This window comes from Staurois parvus, unplaced genomic scaffold, assembly GCF_062004578.1.
Source record: "Staurois parvus isolate SC_StPar_1 unplaced genomic scaffold, SC_StPar_1.0 ptg000145l, whole genome shotgun sequence".
Lineage (NCBI taxonomy): Eukaryota > Metazoa > Chordata > Amphibia > Anura > Ranidae > Staurois > Staurois parvus.
In genome coordinates this window covers 15,747,344-15,764,566 of record NW_028317941.1, presented here as the reverse complement: position 1 = coordinate 15,764,566, position 17,223 = coordinate 15,747,344, and the positions used below count along the sequence as shown (strand labels likewise).

At 43.8% G+C, this 17,223-nt stretch overlaps 1 protein-coding gene across 1 annotated transcript in view; it reads left to right on the top strand.

Moving 5' to 3' along the window:
- LOC149464942 (organic solute transporter subunit alpha-like) overlaps positions 1-17,223 on the top strand; it is a 51,005-nt gene that overhangs the window by 11,401 nt on the left and 22,381 nt on the right. The window contains exons 2-3 of the mRNA XM_089673897.1: positions 12,557-12,708; positions 15,416-15,489. Coding sequence (XP_089530023.1) covers positions 12,557-12,708; positions 15,416-15,489 — 226 coding nt within the window. The remainder of the gene's footprint in view (positions 1-12,556; positions 12,709-15,415; positions 15,490-17,223) is intronic.

Here is a 17,223-nt window from a genome sequence, read left to right as displayed (position 1 = left end):
TTTCAGGTCTCCTCACACACTGCTGGTGTGTTCCATTTTTTGTCATAGGGTGCTGGCAGATTACGGGCCTCCCATAGCTGCTGCCAGGCCCCTAATCTGCCATGGGCCCCTGTACAGCCTCCTCATGCTGCTGCCAGGTCCACAGTGTCTCATGCCATGTGCCACTTTCAGGTCTCCTCACACACTGCTGGTGTGTTCCATTTTTTGTCATAGGGTGCTGGCAGATTACGGGCCTCCCATAGCTGCTGCCAGGCCCCTAATCTGCCATGGGCCCCTATACCGCCTCCTCATGCTGCTGCGAAGTCCAGAGTCTCTCATGGGTCCCTGTACGGCCTCCCATTGCTGCTGTCTCCATCGCCACACTCTGCCATGTGCCACTTTCAGGTCTCCTCACACACTGCTGGTGTGTTCAATTTTTTTGACATAGGGTGCTGGCAGATTACGGGCCTCCCATAGCTGCTGCCAGGCCCCTAATCTGCCATGGGCCCCTATAGCGCCTCCTCATGCTGCTGCCAGGTCCAGGCGAACGTAGTCACACAGGGGAGGAACTTCTCAGAGTAATGAACAGAGAAATCGACAGATGGCTGTCTCCGCGCAAACTGAAAATCGGAACCATGTTGACCGACAACGGAAAGAACATTGTGTCTGCTCTGCGTCAAGGAAGGTTGTGCCATGCGCCATGCATGGCTCACGTGTTCAATCTGGTTGTCAAGCGGTTCCTAAAATCCACCATCCCACTGCAAGACATCCTTAAAATGTCACGTAAACCTTGCATGCATTTCAGCCATTCCTACACCGCAGAGCACACCCTCCTTGAGCTGCAGCGGCAGAACGGAATTCCACAGCATCGCCTGATCTGCGACGTTGCAACAAGCTGGAATTCAACCCTACACATGGTAGACCGCCTTTACGAACAGCGAAAGGCCATCACCGATTTCACGATGTTACAAGCGGATAAGGTACTCCCCTGTGTAACTTCGATGTCAGCCATTGGCAGCTCATGCGTGACACCTGCCGCTTGCTCAGGCCCTTTGAGGAGGCCACGCTATTCGTGAGTCGGCAGGACTATGGGATGAACGACGTCATTCCTCTGTTGCACGTCCTGGAACAAATGCTGTTAACAATGGCTGGTCAGGGTGCGGTAGACGTGGCGCACAGATCTCAACGCCACATGACCCCTGTGGGGGCAGGACAGGAAGAAGAGGAGGAGGTAGAGGAGGACATTTGTGCTCAGGAATTATTGAGTGAAATTGGTGGTTTTTCCACTCAGCGGACAGGAGTGGAGGAGCAGGAGCATCTGGTAGAGGAGGAGGAGGAGGAGACAGAGGACCCAGACGCACCGTGGCAGTATGCTGTGGAGATGGAGGCAGGGAGTCCCTCGCATTCCTTGGCACAAATGGCCCATAGCATGCTCGCTTGCTTGCGTAGCGACAGCCGAATAATAACCATCAGACAGAGGGATGACTTTTGGCTGTCCACCTTGTTGGACCCTCGCTACCGTTCAAAAATGGTGGCCTTTTTCACACCTGCTGAGAGGGAGGCCAAAATAACGTACTATAAAAACCACCTATGTAGTCAGTTGGTCTCTGCCTTTGTGCGCCAACGTCCATCCTCAGACACTGTGGGCCCTGTGCGCTCGCGTTCCGCTGCCATGGCAGAAAAGGTGGGATGGTAGGAGCAGTGGCAGCTCCACCAGCAGCGGCTGCCTCAGTCTGCAGTCGATGATGAGTAGCTTTCTTCACCAGCGCAGTGAGGAAACTACTAACCAGCTGCAGCAGCAGCAGCATCAGGTGGACCTGGAGCAGGACCTCAAACAGGCTTGGGCCTACTTGGACAGCACCCTGCCAACCGAGGTAGACAATCCCCTTGACTACTGGGCAACGAAACTTGACCTTTGGCCCCAACTAGCTGAATTTGCCCTTGAAAGGCTGTCATGCCCAGCCAGTAGCGTGGCATCGGAGCGCGTGTTTAGTGCGGCAGGAGGTATTGTAACTCCGCGGAGGACACGACTGTCCACCCAAAGTGTGGAGAGACTCACGTTTGTGAAAATGAATCAGGCGTGGATTAGTCTGGATTTCAAACCACCAGTTCCTGACACAACTGACTAAATCCGCCATGAATCATGCCCCTGCCATGTGCCACTTTCAGGTCTCCTCACACTGCTGGTGTGTTCCATTTTTTGTCATAGGGTGCTGGCAGATTACGGGCCTCCCATAGCTGCTGCCAGGCCCGTAATCTGCCATGGGCCCCTGTACCGCCTCTTCATGCTGCTGCCAGGTCCAGAGTGTGTCATGGGTCCCTGTACGGCCTCCCATTGCTGCTGCCAGGAGGCAGCAGGGTCGCAGCAGTGTCAGTGGAGGCAAACGGCCACGGAGTAGAGCACCAGCTCCACTGCAGCCTACCACCACGGCCAGTAGTGGTGCCGGTGTGCACGGAGGAAGTAGCAGTCAGCCAGTGAGGAGTAGCGGGGGCAAAGTTTCCTACTCGGCGGTGTGGCAATTTTTCGTCAAGCCGCCCGAGGAAGTAAACGTAGCCGTATGTCGACTATGTGGCCAGAAAGTCAAGCGTGGCCAGGGGGCCCATGTTGGGACTACAGCATTGCGTCAGCATATGCAGCGTCACCATTCGGGCCTCCCATTGCTGCTGCCAGGCCTTAATCTGCCATGGGCCCCTGTACCGCCTCCTCATGCTGCTGCCAGGTCCAGAGTCTGCCATGGGTCTCTGTACGGCCTCCCATTGCTGCTGTCTCCATCGCCACACTCTGCCATGTGCCACTTTCAGGTCTCCTCATACTGCTGGTGTGTTCCATTTTTTGTCATAGGGTGCTGGCAGATTACGGGCCTCCTATAGCTGCTGCCAGGCCCCTAATCTGCCATGGGCCCCTGTACCGCCTCCTCATGCTGCTGCCAGGTCCACAGTGTCTCATGCCATGTGCCACTTTCAGGTCTCCTCACACTGCTGGTGTGTTCCATTTTTTGACATAGGGTGCTGGCAGATTACGGGCCTCCTATAGCTGCTGCCAGGCCCCTAATCTGCCATGGGCCCCCGTACCGACTCCTCATGCTGTGACGTTGCAACAAGGTGGAATTCAACCCTACATATGTTAGACCGCCTTTACGAACAGCAAAAGGCCATCACAGATTTCCTGATGTTAAAAGCGGATAAAGGTACTCCCTGTGTAACTTAGATGTCAGCCATTGGAAGCTCATGCGTGACACCTGCGCTTGCTCAGGCCCTTTGAGGAGGCCACGCTATTCGTGAGTCGGCAGGACTATGGGATGAACGACGTCATTCCTCTGTTGCACGTCCTGGAACAAATGCTGTTAACAATGGCTGGTCAGGGTGCGGTAGATGTGGCGCACAGATCTCAACGCCACATGACCCCTGTGGGGGCAGGACAGGAAGAAGAGGAGGAGGTAGAGGAGGACATTGGTGCTCAGGAATTATTGAGTGAAATGGGTGGTTTTTCCACTCAGCGGACAGGAGTGGAGGAGCAGGAGCATCTGGTAGAGGAGGAGGAGGAGGAGACAGAGGACCCAGACGCACCGTGGCAGTATGCTGTGGAGATGGAGGCAGGGAGTCCCTCGCATTCCTTGGCACAAATGGCCCATAGCATGCTCGCTTGCTTGCGTACCGACAGCCGAATAATAACCATCAGACAGAGGGATGACTTTTGGCTGTCCACCTTGTTGGACCCTCGCTACCGTTCAAAAATGGTGGCCTTTTTCACACCTGCTAAGAGGGAGGCCAAAATAACGTACTATAAAAACCACCTATGTAGTCAGCTGGTCTCTGCCTGTCTGCGCCAACGTCCATCCTCAGACACTGTGGGCCCTGTGCGCTCGCTTTCCACTGCCATGGCAGCAGGGGAGGGGTGGGGTGGTAGGAGCAGTGGCAGCTCCACCAGCAGCAGCTGCCTCAGTCTGCAGTCGATGATGAGTAGCTTTCTTCACCAGCGCAGTGAGGAAACTACTAACCAGCCGCAGCAGCAGCAGCATCAGGTGGACCTGGAGCAGGACCTCAAACAGGCTTAGGCCTACTTGGACAGCACCCTGCCAACCGAGGTAGACAATCCCCTTGACTACTGGGCAACGAAACTTGACCTTTGGCCCCAACTAGCTGAATTTGCCCTTGAAAGGCTGTCATGCCCGGCCAGTAGCGTGGCATCGGAGCGCGTGTTTAGTGCGGCAGGAGGTATTGCAACTCCGCGGAGGACACGACTGTCCACCCAAAGTGTGGAGAGACTCGCGTTTGTGAAAATGAATCAGGCGTGGATTAGTCTGGATTTCAAACCACCAGTTCCTGACACAACTGACTAAATCCGTCATGAATCATGCCCCAAACATGTGCCACTTTCAGGTCTCCTCACACTGCTGGTGTGTTCAATTTTTTTGACATAGGGTGCTGGCAGATTACGGGCCTCCCATAGCTGCTGCCAGGCCCCTAATCTGCCATGGGCCCCTATACCGCCTCCTCATGCTGCTGCCAGGTCCAGAGTCTGTCATGGGTCCCTGTACGGCCTCCCATTGCTGCTGTCTCCATCGCCACACTCTGCCATGTGCCACTTTCAGGTCTCCTCACACTGCTGGTGGGTTCCATTTTTTGTCATAGGGTGCTGGCAGATTACGGGCCTCCCATAGCTGCTGCCAGGCCCCTAATCTGCCATGGGCCCCCGTACCGACTCCTCATGCTGTTGCCAGGCCCGTAATCTGTCATGGGCCCCTGTTGTCGCTTGTTGGCATATTCCGCTCGTTCAGATGCTCCTTCTCCTGCTACTCCTCTTCACGGATTCCGTCAGCAGTCTTTCTTGGAATCCGTTTCCAAGAGACAACAGTTTGCGAGCACGCACCCGACGGTGCAGAAGCTGAACGTCCTCCTGTCCAAGTTGCTGCTGCCAGGCTCGTAATCTGTCATGGGCCCCCGTACCGACTCCTCATGCTGCTGCCAGGCCTGTAATCTGTCATGGGCCCCTGTACCGCCTCCTCATGCTGCTGCCAGGTCCAGAGTGTGTCATGGGTCCCTGTTCGGCCTCCCATTGCTGCTGTCTCCATCGCCACACTCTGCCATGTGCCACTTTCAGGTCTCCTCACACTGCTGGTGGTTTCCATTTTTGTCATAGGGTGCTGTATGGCCTCCCATTGCTGCTGCCTCCACCGCCACACTGTGGCTCCACACTCTGGTTTTGGCCCCGTGACTGCCCAAATGAGTGAAGTGTGCGGTGATTCTAAGATCGACGGCACTCATCTGCATGTCATACTGACTGTCAGTATTATTTCTCTTCCCCAGCAGACTCCAAGGGCATTTAAATTAAAGGTACAATGTTCTGCACTAATATAAAGTCTCTCTGAAGCCTAGAAACACCCTTTTATAAGTTAAATTCGCAGCGAATATATTCGACTCGAATCGAAATTTTTCCACGAATTCGCCGAATCAGTCGAATCGAATTTTTGAATACTTCGCTCATCTCTAATCCGAACGATAAAACCAATCTTCTATCACTGTCATTCTATATGTATAATCATTGAAAAAGATTTTAGTGCTGAGACAAAATGAGTTCAGACATTGTAAATTACTTTGGAGGCTAATGGGCCCATTAATCCACTGGTTCCTTGTTGCAATTGGGAGCACATCATTCCTTGTTACTATCGTACTTCCTGAAACATGGAACTACATTCAGTGATTTGTGTACAGGGATATTTTATAGTTTTAGCACGCTCTGCAATCTGCACTTATAGAAATAGGATTGATAATTACAGACAGCTAATAAAGCAGAGTTTACACAGGTTGTTAACATTGTGTACCTATGATTTTCTGTATGCTCAATAAACGTCAATCACTTACTTCAGGTGTCCTAAAGCTACAGCAGACATAAGAGGCGTCATCCAATCTGTCTGGTAAATTATGTGGGTTCACACCAATGTTCCCAGCTATTAGGAAAATTTAGCATTGGGACAGATTTGAAAATTTGTCCCAAAGGTTCCCCTCATAAGCGAATGACCTTTATGCTCCTTACCCCTACCCTCTTTATTCACAAAAACTTATAAAACTTTCAGACTCAACTTTGTAATGTGCTCTACAGAAAGCTTGTCCCACAGGCATTCAGATGACTTCAAGTAGCAACACTCTCAGATCTATGGGCAGCTATAGTTGTTAGACAGAGTTTTAGTTTCTATAATGATTATTATTTTTAAAATAAAAAAGCTGTGGCTGTAAACGCTGAAAAGTATCACATATCAGTTTGGGCTATAAAAGCTAAGATGCACAGAAATTCCAAAACCATATGGAAACACGGCACTTGTGTAAGCAAATACTTTGTCTAATGCATTACAGAAATAGCACTGTAAATGTAATAAATGAGGAAAAATATCTATAAAGTTTTGCTAGCTAGCACTGTCTTTAGCACATTGAGCTAGGAACAAAAATGAATTGGCCGGAGTGACAATTTATCTGACTCTGACATAAGGCTGCTATACTGGTAAAAGTACAGTATAGTTAAAACTCTGCATTAAAATGGTCTCCTCAAAAAGCATTTATATTGCTGTTTTTGTCTTTTAAACATGTGCCAGAAACATTTTTTGGCTTTAGAAGGTCTTCGTGCTGTGTACATCAGAGTTGTAGAGCATACAGCATGTCAATGAGCCATCATGTATCAATAGGGTTTTGGATGGATGTGCAAGCTTTTATTCACAGGGTGAAAATGCTGGCCCGTCCTGATTTACACACTTATGGTGTGTAAGGAAACCATACCATTGTTACTGGACCCCATCTGGAAAAACATTTTTGCCAAATGGATTGTTTATTTTGATGACTTCCGGTCATTGAAAAATTTCCCTGTGTAACTTTTTTCCTTATAGAATAAAGTAGTGGAAGTTAGCAAAAAAATCAGTTATTTGCTTCTCTATTTTTACTGTATTTGCTTTTCTTGATACTCATAAAAAGAAACAGGTAAGAAGAGGTGAATAGCCTGTGACTAATAAAGCAAAAACTACCACACCTACTTTGCTAGATCTTTATGGTTTTATCTGGCATTGTTAAAGGTGATTGACATATGTAAACTTCAACTTTAACCTGAGGACTTGTCATAAAGCTATAAGCATTTTCCACACTTAAAAAGACCTTGTCACTACCTTCTACCCTCACAATTAAACAAAGTATGGCAATCTGTATTGTACATACCCACAGAAGCCCTTCTTGCTGCAGTAATATAGGATACCTAAGCAAAGATATGAGCCCTACAATTCAGACAGAAAAACAACACTTCTGCAAGTGTCATATCATGCGACCTCTGGGCTGCCTGCAGTGTCCTCACCTTGTCATTGAAGTGTTTCTGTTAGACATACAAAAATCCTGTAAGATCATCACTGAAATCTGTTGCATAGTAACAAAGACAGGGATTTTACTATGCAACAGCCTTTAGTACACATCTTATGAATTATTTTTACTTCCAACAGAACCACTCCAATGACGTAGGTGCCAAGAAGAAAGGTAGAGGGGAGGAACTGGCATGGTAGAAGTCTCATTATTTAACACTCTGGGGGAATTCCTCCAGAAACGTGCATCTCAGGAACCTGGCGTGACTCTGACACCAGTGGCTTTTCCTCCTTGGGCACAGAGTCAGTGAGGCTATCCCAGAGCCGCAGTGTGTGTCCTATTCTGTCTGGCCAAGCTTCCCCAGCACTCCTGAGTCTTTGAACAGATCTGTGGTCACATTGGCAGCCAGTATACCACACTACAGGTTTCACCTTCACCATGTTTGTGAGTGCATTCACATATTTTTTATTCAAATGGTTACATACAGGTCTTTTTTTTACTCAGAAAATAGGTGCAGGAATTCAACCACAATCCTAATCCCTAACACACACACACACACACACACACACACACACACACACACCCTTTAAAACAATTAGTGTGGTCAAATTTCACTAACAGTGGGAGGGTCCTAAAGAGGCATTAAATACCAGGAATACATTTACAGAATACATTTACAGTACAGAGTTTGGGGGAGAGGGGGTAATACACAGCTTAGATCAGGAGAGTGCTATGTGCAAAGCTCAGGGGTGCACTATATACATAGTTCAGAGTTCTGGGGAGTGCTGCATACAGAGTGCAGAGTTCATGGGTACGCTACACACAGAGTGCAGAGTTCAGCCTACTTCTACAGCTGCCTATCTCTGCATCCCCATCTCACTTTCACCCCGCTTCAGTTCTGACCTCAGCATGCAACCCCCCCCCCCCCACTGCCATCATCAACCCCCCCCCTCCTTAAAAGCTCCACCATCTTTCACATGTCTTACTTTTTTTTGCTGTAATAAGCTGAAGCGCCCACCCAGCTCTCCACACACACTGTAGGTGGTTCAGCCTCTCTCACTTGCAGGAAGATCATCCAGTGGGGGTGTTGGAATCCACACTGCACCCCAGGCTCCGGCATCTCTGTTGCTCCCATGCTGCACTCAGTGGGGGCTGCTCAGAAGATCAGATCTGTGGGAGCCGTTGGGAGAAAAGCTGTCGCTTGTAAACACAGAAGCCAGACTACTGTGTTTACCAGTGATAGTGGGGAGCAGAGGGACTGAGACAGAAGTGATAGAGATCCACCAAGTTCCGGCTGAAAAAAAAGCCTAGGTTACATATACTCACTGCACTATGATCTTTTTGCTCTGAATTTCTCAGTCTTTAAGGCTCCATGCACACTGGTCGTTTTGACAACACTAGCTGTGTAAAGTCGCATTAAAAACATGAGTATTTTTTAGCGTTTTTTCATTAGCGTTTAGTGGGGTTTTTCCGTGTTTGCATTTTTTTTTTTTTAGCATTTTTCAGTTAAAAAAAGTCCAAAAATGCCAGTATGCTGCGTTTTACCACGTTTTTCAACGTTAGAGCATTTTTACAGCTAAAAAAACTCCTCTAGAAACCCACTAGTCTTGGGTTTTTTTTCCAGACAAAAAACGTCCATGCCAAAAAAATGTTGATTACAGTCTTTGTACATGGACACCTAGGATAACATGCTGGGGAGTTTACTAACTGTAGAAAAAAACGTAAAAAGCAGCTGTAAAAACGTCCAGTGTGCATGAGGACTTTGTAAGCATATGAAACACCCCTAAAATAAATAACAGACTATGTCTGCAATGCACCAAAACGCATGGATGTAAATAGAGCCTTGCTTTTCTTACAATGCATGCATGGTTTCTGTATAACATGCTATAATGAGCAACAGTATAAAATGGTTCAGTGAAAATACAATAACTGTATGTGAGGAATGGCTGCCACAAAGAAATGAGTTAAAGTATTTTGGTACAAAAAAAATCTAATTGAAAAAAGCTTTGTTGATACTATATTACACACTACAACATGTATATTATTTTACAAAAATTAGATGGAGGATGGATTCTTAAACTTTTAACCTAGTTTTGTGTGTCAGATAAAAAAGCAAGCAATCATAATGCAGAAGAAACATGTTAGCAAAAATCCATAAACCCTTGAAAGTGGGCAATGCTAAAAGCTTACTCTGTGCAGAGAATCTGCAATTATCACATAAAGCATCAGCACAATAGGAGCCATGCCAATGATCTTTGTGACATGAACTTATTTATGATTTAGCATTGCAATTGTTTGCAATTGACCCTTTCTGTATTACACTCGGTGTCCATTAGATACATTTAATAGAAACAAAATCTGATACATTGAATGAAATACGGTTTGAAAACATTAGAGCAAATTTTGTCATTTTATATTGAGTTGAATTTGTAAAAACATAAATACTAGCTTATTGCTATATATTCATCTCTTGCTATTTTTATTACAAAAAATGAGTCCAGTGAATATGTATAAAAACAGGGAAACTCCACTTTCCTAATAAATATCCCTTATATGATTTCGAATAGTGTTTACAAACTTAAAAATTGTCATATTTTATCTTATGCCTAGTACACACAATGAGAAAAAAATCAATTTAAAAAAAAAAACGCTTTTGGAATGATCGTCTGATAATCTGATCATTGGCACACAGCTTTCAGGAGCTGATCATGACAGTTCGTGCCAAAATATCTGAAGGGACAAGCATGAAAATGTTTCTCATAAGATAATAGAACAAAAGTTTTTTTTGCATGTGATTTAGTGCAGTGTTTGAATGAAAAAAGTGACCAAGACCATGCATGCTTGGAAAGGGGAAAAAATACATTACATCACTTCCGAAGTTTTATTCTGCCTTACGACAATTTTTGTAACTTTAGTGTAATGGCCTCCAGGCTGTTTTTTTGTTTGTTTTTTTTTTAGGCAGAGGCTGAGTATCCGCCTGGGAGTGAGGTAACCTCAGGACAGTCTGGGAGGCTCTAACAGATCAGGGCTTCTGGAGCCCTCGCACCTTTGTAGAGAATTGAGAACTTTCTGGAACAGAGCAGGAGGGGAGAAGGCCCAGATATGCATGTTTGAGGGACTTTGGCCAATTCCCTGGCAGGAGGCTGAGCATGGTGACCAAGGCAACCCTCAAATATCACAGAGCCTGAAGAGCAAAGTCAGACAGATGGAAGATGGAGTGAGGAGCTGGAGTTTGGAGCCTGAGAGGGATCCCCAGGGAGGGTGCCTACCAACGGGCAGTTGCTGGAAAAGAGGACCTCCACTATCTGATAGGGAGGACATCCTGAGAAACAGGGAAGGAGCCAGCCCAAGAAAGGCCTGAAGGCAGCTACCAACTCACTAAGCTGACAGAAAAGGACAATGTGAGTACTCTTTCACCCCCTGGGCTGGATAAGGGGTGAGGGCAGTCATGTGGAAAACCCAACTAGCTTCTCACCCAGGACTGCTTGTTCTAAATGGGCAGCTTCTGGAACCCTTGCCCAGGGATACCCTGAAGACACCTGAGTGAAGAGGAGTAATTATCCAGGGTCTGAGGAGGTACACTGAAGGGGCTTTAGCACCCCTTAAAGAGACTGTTGCTATTCACATTTGTGTACATTTTGTAGTTGCTAAGGAGTTTGTCTAAGTTCTACAGTACCTCCGAGCATCCCATATACCCCTAAACCCCATCCAACTTCTAACCCTCAATAAAATCACAGAACAAAGCTCAAGGACTGTTTTACTGAGTCTAGAGTGCAAAGTGTGAAAAACGCATGTTGCCTGGCTGTGCTTAAGGGGGACCCAAAACTCAATGACTCCTAAGGGGCTAGTGCTACTTAAGTAACCTTTTCATTTTTGATATGAGACTTACATGCAAAAAGAACTGATGATCATTCATCCGTTATTCTCATTGTGTGAACTATGCCTTAGATAGACCTTTTGATTTACATTTCTGTTAAATCCAATTCAGACTCTATGAAAAGAAGAGAGTTTTTATGGTTGCTTTAAACTGATTTCACACAATACATTGTATTTGTACACTCTCAATTAGATCTGTAATAAGTTGCAAAGTATATGGTCAGCATCCTTTTTAAAAACTCATCTGCAAGTCTAAATTTTTATTCGCACTTTAGATATAGGGAGAAGGTATTTTGTGCAGTATATAACATTTGATTTGGTGCTGTAAGCAACTCGATCATGCATTTATACCCCAATGTTTATACAGAAAGCACCCCCTGGTGGCATTTGATAAACCAGTTCCCACACCAGGGAGCCTTCTGCAAATTTTGAGCTTGAGAGGTTGGGTTACTTCCTATTTGTAGCTGGGCTACTTGTCACCATATTGCGACCTCCAGGGCCTACCAGTTTGTAAATACTCATGTGGCCCAAACAGTAGCAAACTCAGTCTACAGAGTGATTTACATGGTTCATGAACATAGTTCTGAAAAAGACACCAGTACACCTGCCTTCACTGTTCATACTCATCCCAATTTACCCATTAATGGAATGTTCAGTCAGAAAACATGCTTTTCTGCTTACTTTACTGAATGGTAAAATGACAATGCATGAAACAAAAAATAGCTAAATATTTAAATGCTAACATCTCTTCCACCAGTTCAATATTCCTGCACTGCAATCACAGAAATCCTCTTAAATCCTAGTCTCCTAAAAGACTGAATTAGGCCTAGAGCTAGGGCATGCATAGAAGACACATGGCTCGCTTACTACCTCCTGCTGAGCTCTCCATGGTTCTGCTATGCTGATGCACCACCGCACTAGTAACTGCACCAACTGTATGTGTCTGTGTATATATTCTACATATGTGTGTGTGTGTGTGTGTGTGTGTATATTTTATATATATATATATATATATATATATATATATATATATATATATATATATATATCAAGGATAAAGTAAGACTGTCTGTCTGCAGACAGGGTAGAGCTTCACCTTTAAAGAGGGGAACTAACACGTTTACAGACCTATCTTATAACATACAGCAGTGTCATGTGTCTATCATCCCTGTTAACACCACTTTCTGAAATATGACTGCTTTGGGAGTAGTACAATTATTACTACAGAAAATAACCTTTTCTCAGTTAATGTCTGTGAGTGAGTACTTACTTTGAATAAAATAACCGCAGTTGTACCTAACCAGTATTACCATTTACTTTTATTTACCAGGGTTATTATTAACCAACATATTTCTATTTTATTTTCTAGAGCTTGACACAACTGGACAGGTGCTGTTTGCAATTCTAACATTTATGTCAGTAATTGCAGTTGTAGTGTTTATAGAAGAAGCATGTTACATGTACAAAAAAATCCCTGGAGCCAAAAAATCAATAATCATCTGGGTGAATGCTGGCGCCCCAGTAAGTACAACTGATATATAATTGTAGGTCCTTTTTTATCGGTACACAAAAATGAGAGCTGAGCAAAGTTAAAAAAGTTCTCCCTCCCCAGAAGATACAAGTCTGATCTACTAGGCATATAAGCTACAGTATGTAATTGTGCAAGCTTTGAATCATTTCAGGTCGTGCACCTGTTCTTGTTTTGTATGGTACATAAGGGTTAAAACTGTTTGAAGGCTTTTATTCCTGTCTACATCAACCCTCATGGTTTGTCCTGGTGGTCTGAGTCACAGGACCAAAATCAATTTGAAATCCAAAACTTTAAAAAAAATTGTGGTTTCCATCAGAACAGGAGGTGGGGAGATGTCTTCCCAATGGAACACCTGCTCGAGATTTTAACTCACTTTGAGCATATTTCTATTTATTTCCTGTTGTGTCTCTAGGACAGAAAAAGGAGACTTTGTCCAAAAGGGCACAGGGGGAGATTCAAACTCTTCCATACCCAATCCCAAACTAAAAACAAGTTTTGGCTTGAGTTCTACTTCAACCCCTACAAGATGTATGGAAGGAATCATCGGGACCTGTAAAGCGGTCTTATTACTTCTAGGGGGTGCAGAAATCCCAACATAGAAATTTCCACCTACCATCTTTTTGCTGTACAGTTCCTGTGCTTTCAAAAATATACCATGTTTTAGGGGTTATACATATTATTCTTCAGGCCAAAAATAAGATTTTTGGCATGTGTAAAAAATGTAAACTATTGGTCCAGCAGGAGATAAGATTTTTGGGCTTTAAAATCTGTAAAGTATACATCCAAAACTACTTGAAAGCTCTCAGCTTTTTTATACTAAAAGGTATACATGGGCACATTTGCCCTTTTGCCATAAAGACACTTTATTTTTCTAGTGTTCTGGATGTCCTAGAGCTACTTACAGCTGTTCTTTAAACATGGGTGTTTTTGTTTTGCTACGAATTGACTTTTGGAGGAAAATTAAATTTTTTGGCGATTCGGATATATATGAATCTCCAAATGAACATAGGAACAAATGCCAATGAGTCTGAAAAAGTTATAACAAAATTCACAAATGCATTTATTCGGACGATGTCAAATGATGTGATAGTAATTCGGTCCCATGAGGAAATTCATTCAACTTTCAATTTTTATTCGATAATTTTTGTATTTGTGTACATTTTGTGATTAAAATTTAATTTGTAATTGTTACAGTCAGTCAGTTCAATTCCACAGTCTAATCCAATTCTTAGGTTTGAAAAATGTGGGGCCGCTTGCATTATATTTATTTAGTTGCATCCTAAAATATCGAATAGTTTCGATATATGAATAATGAATCCACCTAAAATATTGAAACCAAAAAAAAATCTATAGCAATCTTCTGGAAAAAACTGCACATTCACTTGGACCGACCAACATACGAAATTAATGCAGAGGATACGAAACAAAACAATTCAACATAACAAAATTGACAAAACGAAAATCTTCAACGAATTAATGCATCCGAAATGAAACAAATGAGAATTTTTGGTGTACACATGTCTACCGCCCATTGACATGAAGGCTATATGCACATGGGCACATTTACCCATGTAGTGTAAAGACACTACACTGCATTTTTCTTTTCTTAGATGTTGTAGATGCTGCTTACAGCCACCCATAGACATAAATGGATGAAGGCGGCTGTACATAATTATTTGCACAAAGTAACACATGCGCACAGTTTTAATGCTTATAAAGTATTGCATTATGTCTGTGTGCATGCGCTACCTTCACCAGTTCATGTCTATGGGTGGTTGTGTTCACCTCTAGGACATACAAAACACCAGTAAAACTGCATGGGCAAATGTGCCTATGTGCATGTAGCTTAAATGTAAAAGTCCTAGCTAATAGCTAGCTGCACAAAAAGTCTGTTATTACCATCCTTTCTTTTTTTTTTTTTTTTACATTTTTTTTTTAAATACAGAAAAGCCTTTTTCTGTTCCTGGTTAACCCTGGTTTTAATTTGTTACTAAGCAATATTCCTGCAGGTAAGCTCCACAGCTACAAGAGAGCACCTCAGTGGCCAAAAAAAAATCACTCTTTCTTGTTGAAAAACCCAGCCCTAGTTTCTGGAAGGATGTGTTTTTAGTAACACAGTGAAACAAAGGAAAAATAGGTACTTTTTAAGGTTCCTTTTCTTAGACAAGACTTCTATTTTTTACATTTAAAATTACTGGCAAGTTTGAATTAAGCTCATTCTTACGCAAGATTGCCGGTAAGATCTCCAAAACCATCCAATTTAAGACCTAATGTTTATATTTCCTGAAAAGTTTTACATATGATGTGTCAACTTTCTTCTGGATTAATGTTTATTACTATTTTTGATGATGCAATGAGGAAGAATGTTCCTGTTTCCTCTAAAGAAACCTGTAACCCATATTTTTGGGTTTGTGAATTCTAACACAATATAGGAAGGTTGTTTGGCCCATATATACCAACACACAGAGACTATTAAAAAGGGTACACCACATTCTGTGTTATGCTGGTCCTAATCCTTGGACCTTTAGCAATTCCTTGCTATTGGGGTAGAAATAATATGTATGTAAAGGGGATCTACCCACAGTGATTAGTAAACCATATACTTTAATCTTATATGTCAGAAAATTAAGATGTCTCATTGTCTCCAATGCATGTTTTTGCCTTTTAAAATGCACTCTCTTGTCATTGTGTTTGCAGATAATTACTACAACATCATGCGTGGGAATGTGGATTCCTAGAAGTACTATGTTCACAGACTTCACTGCTTCTGTGTATGTATAGTAAGGCCCTTTTTATATATACAGTATTAATCTCAGTAATATTGCCTTGCATTTTCTACAGTGTTGTAGGAGCACATTGCATTAAGGGTCCTTTTACATGGAGAGGACCCGTTTAGCGGATCCGCTTGCTCATCGGGGGGGATCTCTCCGCTGATCCCTGCTGAGCAAGCGGATGACCGCTCTGTGTCTGCTCTGCTGCTGCAGCGCCGACACAGAGCTGCTCACTCTCCTCAATGGGCGGTCAGATGAAAACAGACAGCCTGTCCATTTTTCATCCAACACAATCCAACAGACAGAAAGGGAATTGGATCCCTATCCATCCCTTTTTGGTGGATTGGATCGGATGTTGGTGCCACTCCATAGAGGAGAATGGACAAGCAGACCCGATCGGACCGTCCGTGTGAAAGAGCCCTAAAGCAGAGAATCCCCCTTCTATTACATCTTCCATGTTTTACAAACAAGAAACTGTTTCCCTTTTCACTTCCTTGAGTTAATTTACTTAAAGTGGAACTTCACCCAAAAAGGGCAGCATCTACCTGGTTTTCAGAGATGCCTCCTATCCATTCTGCCCGAATTGCCTTGGCGATTGAAGTGGAAGTTCACCCCCATCTTTGCCTGCAGCATTCTGGGACAGAATCGGAAATTTTGTGCATTCTGTAACCCGATGGTGCCACCATTGATTTTGAAATTCGACCAACAAAGCTTTTAATTTCACTTTTATGTTGCTACAGAAAAGCATTTTCGTGGCCAAGAATTTTTTTTTCTTTTCAGGTCACAGCTCGTGCTGTTTTCTTTTTCAATTACATTTCTGACACAATTCTCACATCATTGATTAGAAATTAATTAGTTTTTCTAAAAATTTCCAACATGCCTGATCACACAAATTCGATCGCTCGAAAATCTGCCGTTTTTGTGGCCTACTAATGATGCGAAATTAGAATGAAAATTCTTAGAAAATTCTTTCATAATTCGACCCATGTATGGCCAGGTATAGTAATAATGCAGTGACATGGACCCAAAGACTGGTGAAGAAGCAGCTGGGTGAGGACAGCACTGGATCCCTGGACAGGCCAGAGTCCTTTTCTTAAAAGTCAGCAGTACAGTATTTGTAGCTTCTGATTTTTCCTTTTTTTTTTTTTTTTTTTTTTTTTTTTTTTTTGGGGGGGGGGAAGCTCCTTTTTGAAGTATAATTATTATAACCAATATTTTCAACCAATTGGAAAAAAAAATATTACCCCCACACATAAACACACACACACACACACACACACACAGCATACCCCCTGGTCAATCTGAAATGAACAAAATAAAAAACATTCACATGAGCTAATGCAATGTTTGAGTCTGCAAACAGTGGTTTACACATGAATGTGCATTTACTTAAAGCAGTCCATTCAAAATTAAAAAATGTAAATGGGCTGCTAACACACCACAATGCACATAAAACCGAACATGCGCCTTTTTTTTTAAGCAGCAGAACAAAACACATAGACGGTCCACATGCACATGAACACAGGCAGTACAAAATCCTACGCCCCCTGAAGGTGCAGTCTGACATATTTTTGACATTTCCTCTTAATATACCTTCCTAATAATGAATCATGGTGGCCGGCAGGGGGGGTAAACATTCAGCTCATCTGATGGTTGCAAAAGTCATCAAAATGCCAGTTTGGGCCTGAATGGAGTGAAGGGATAAGAAGAGGGAGTAAAATGATAGAGAGACAT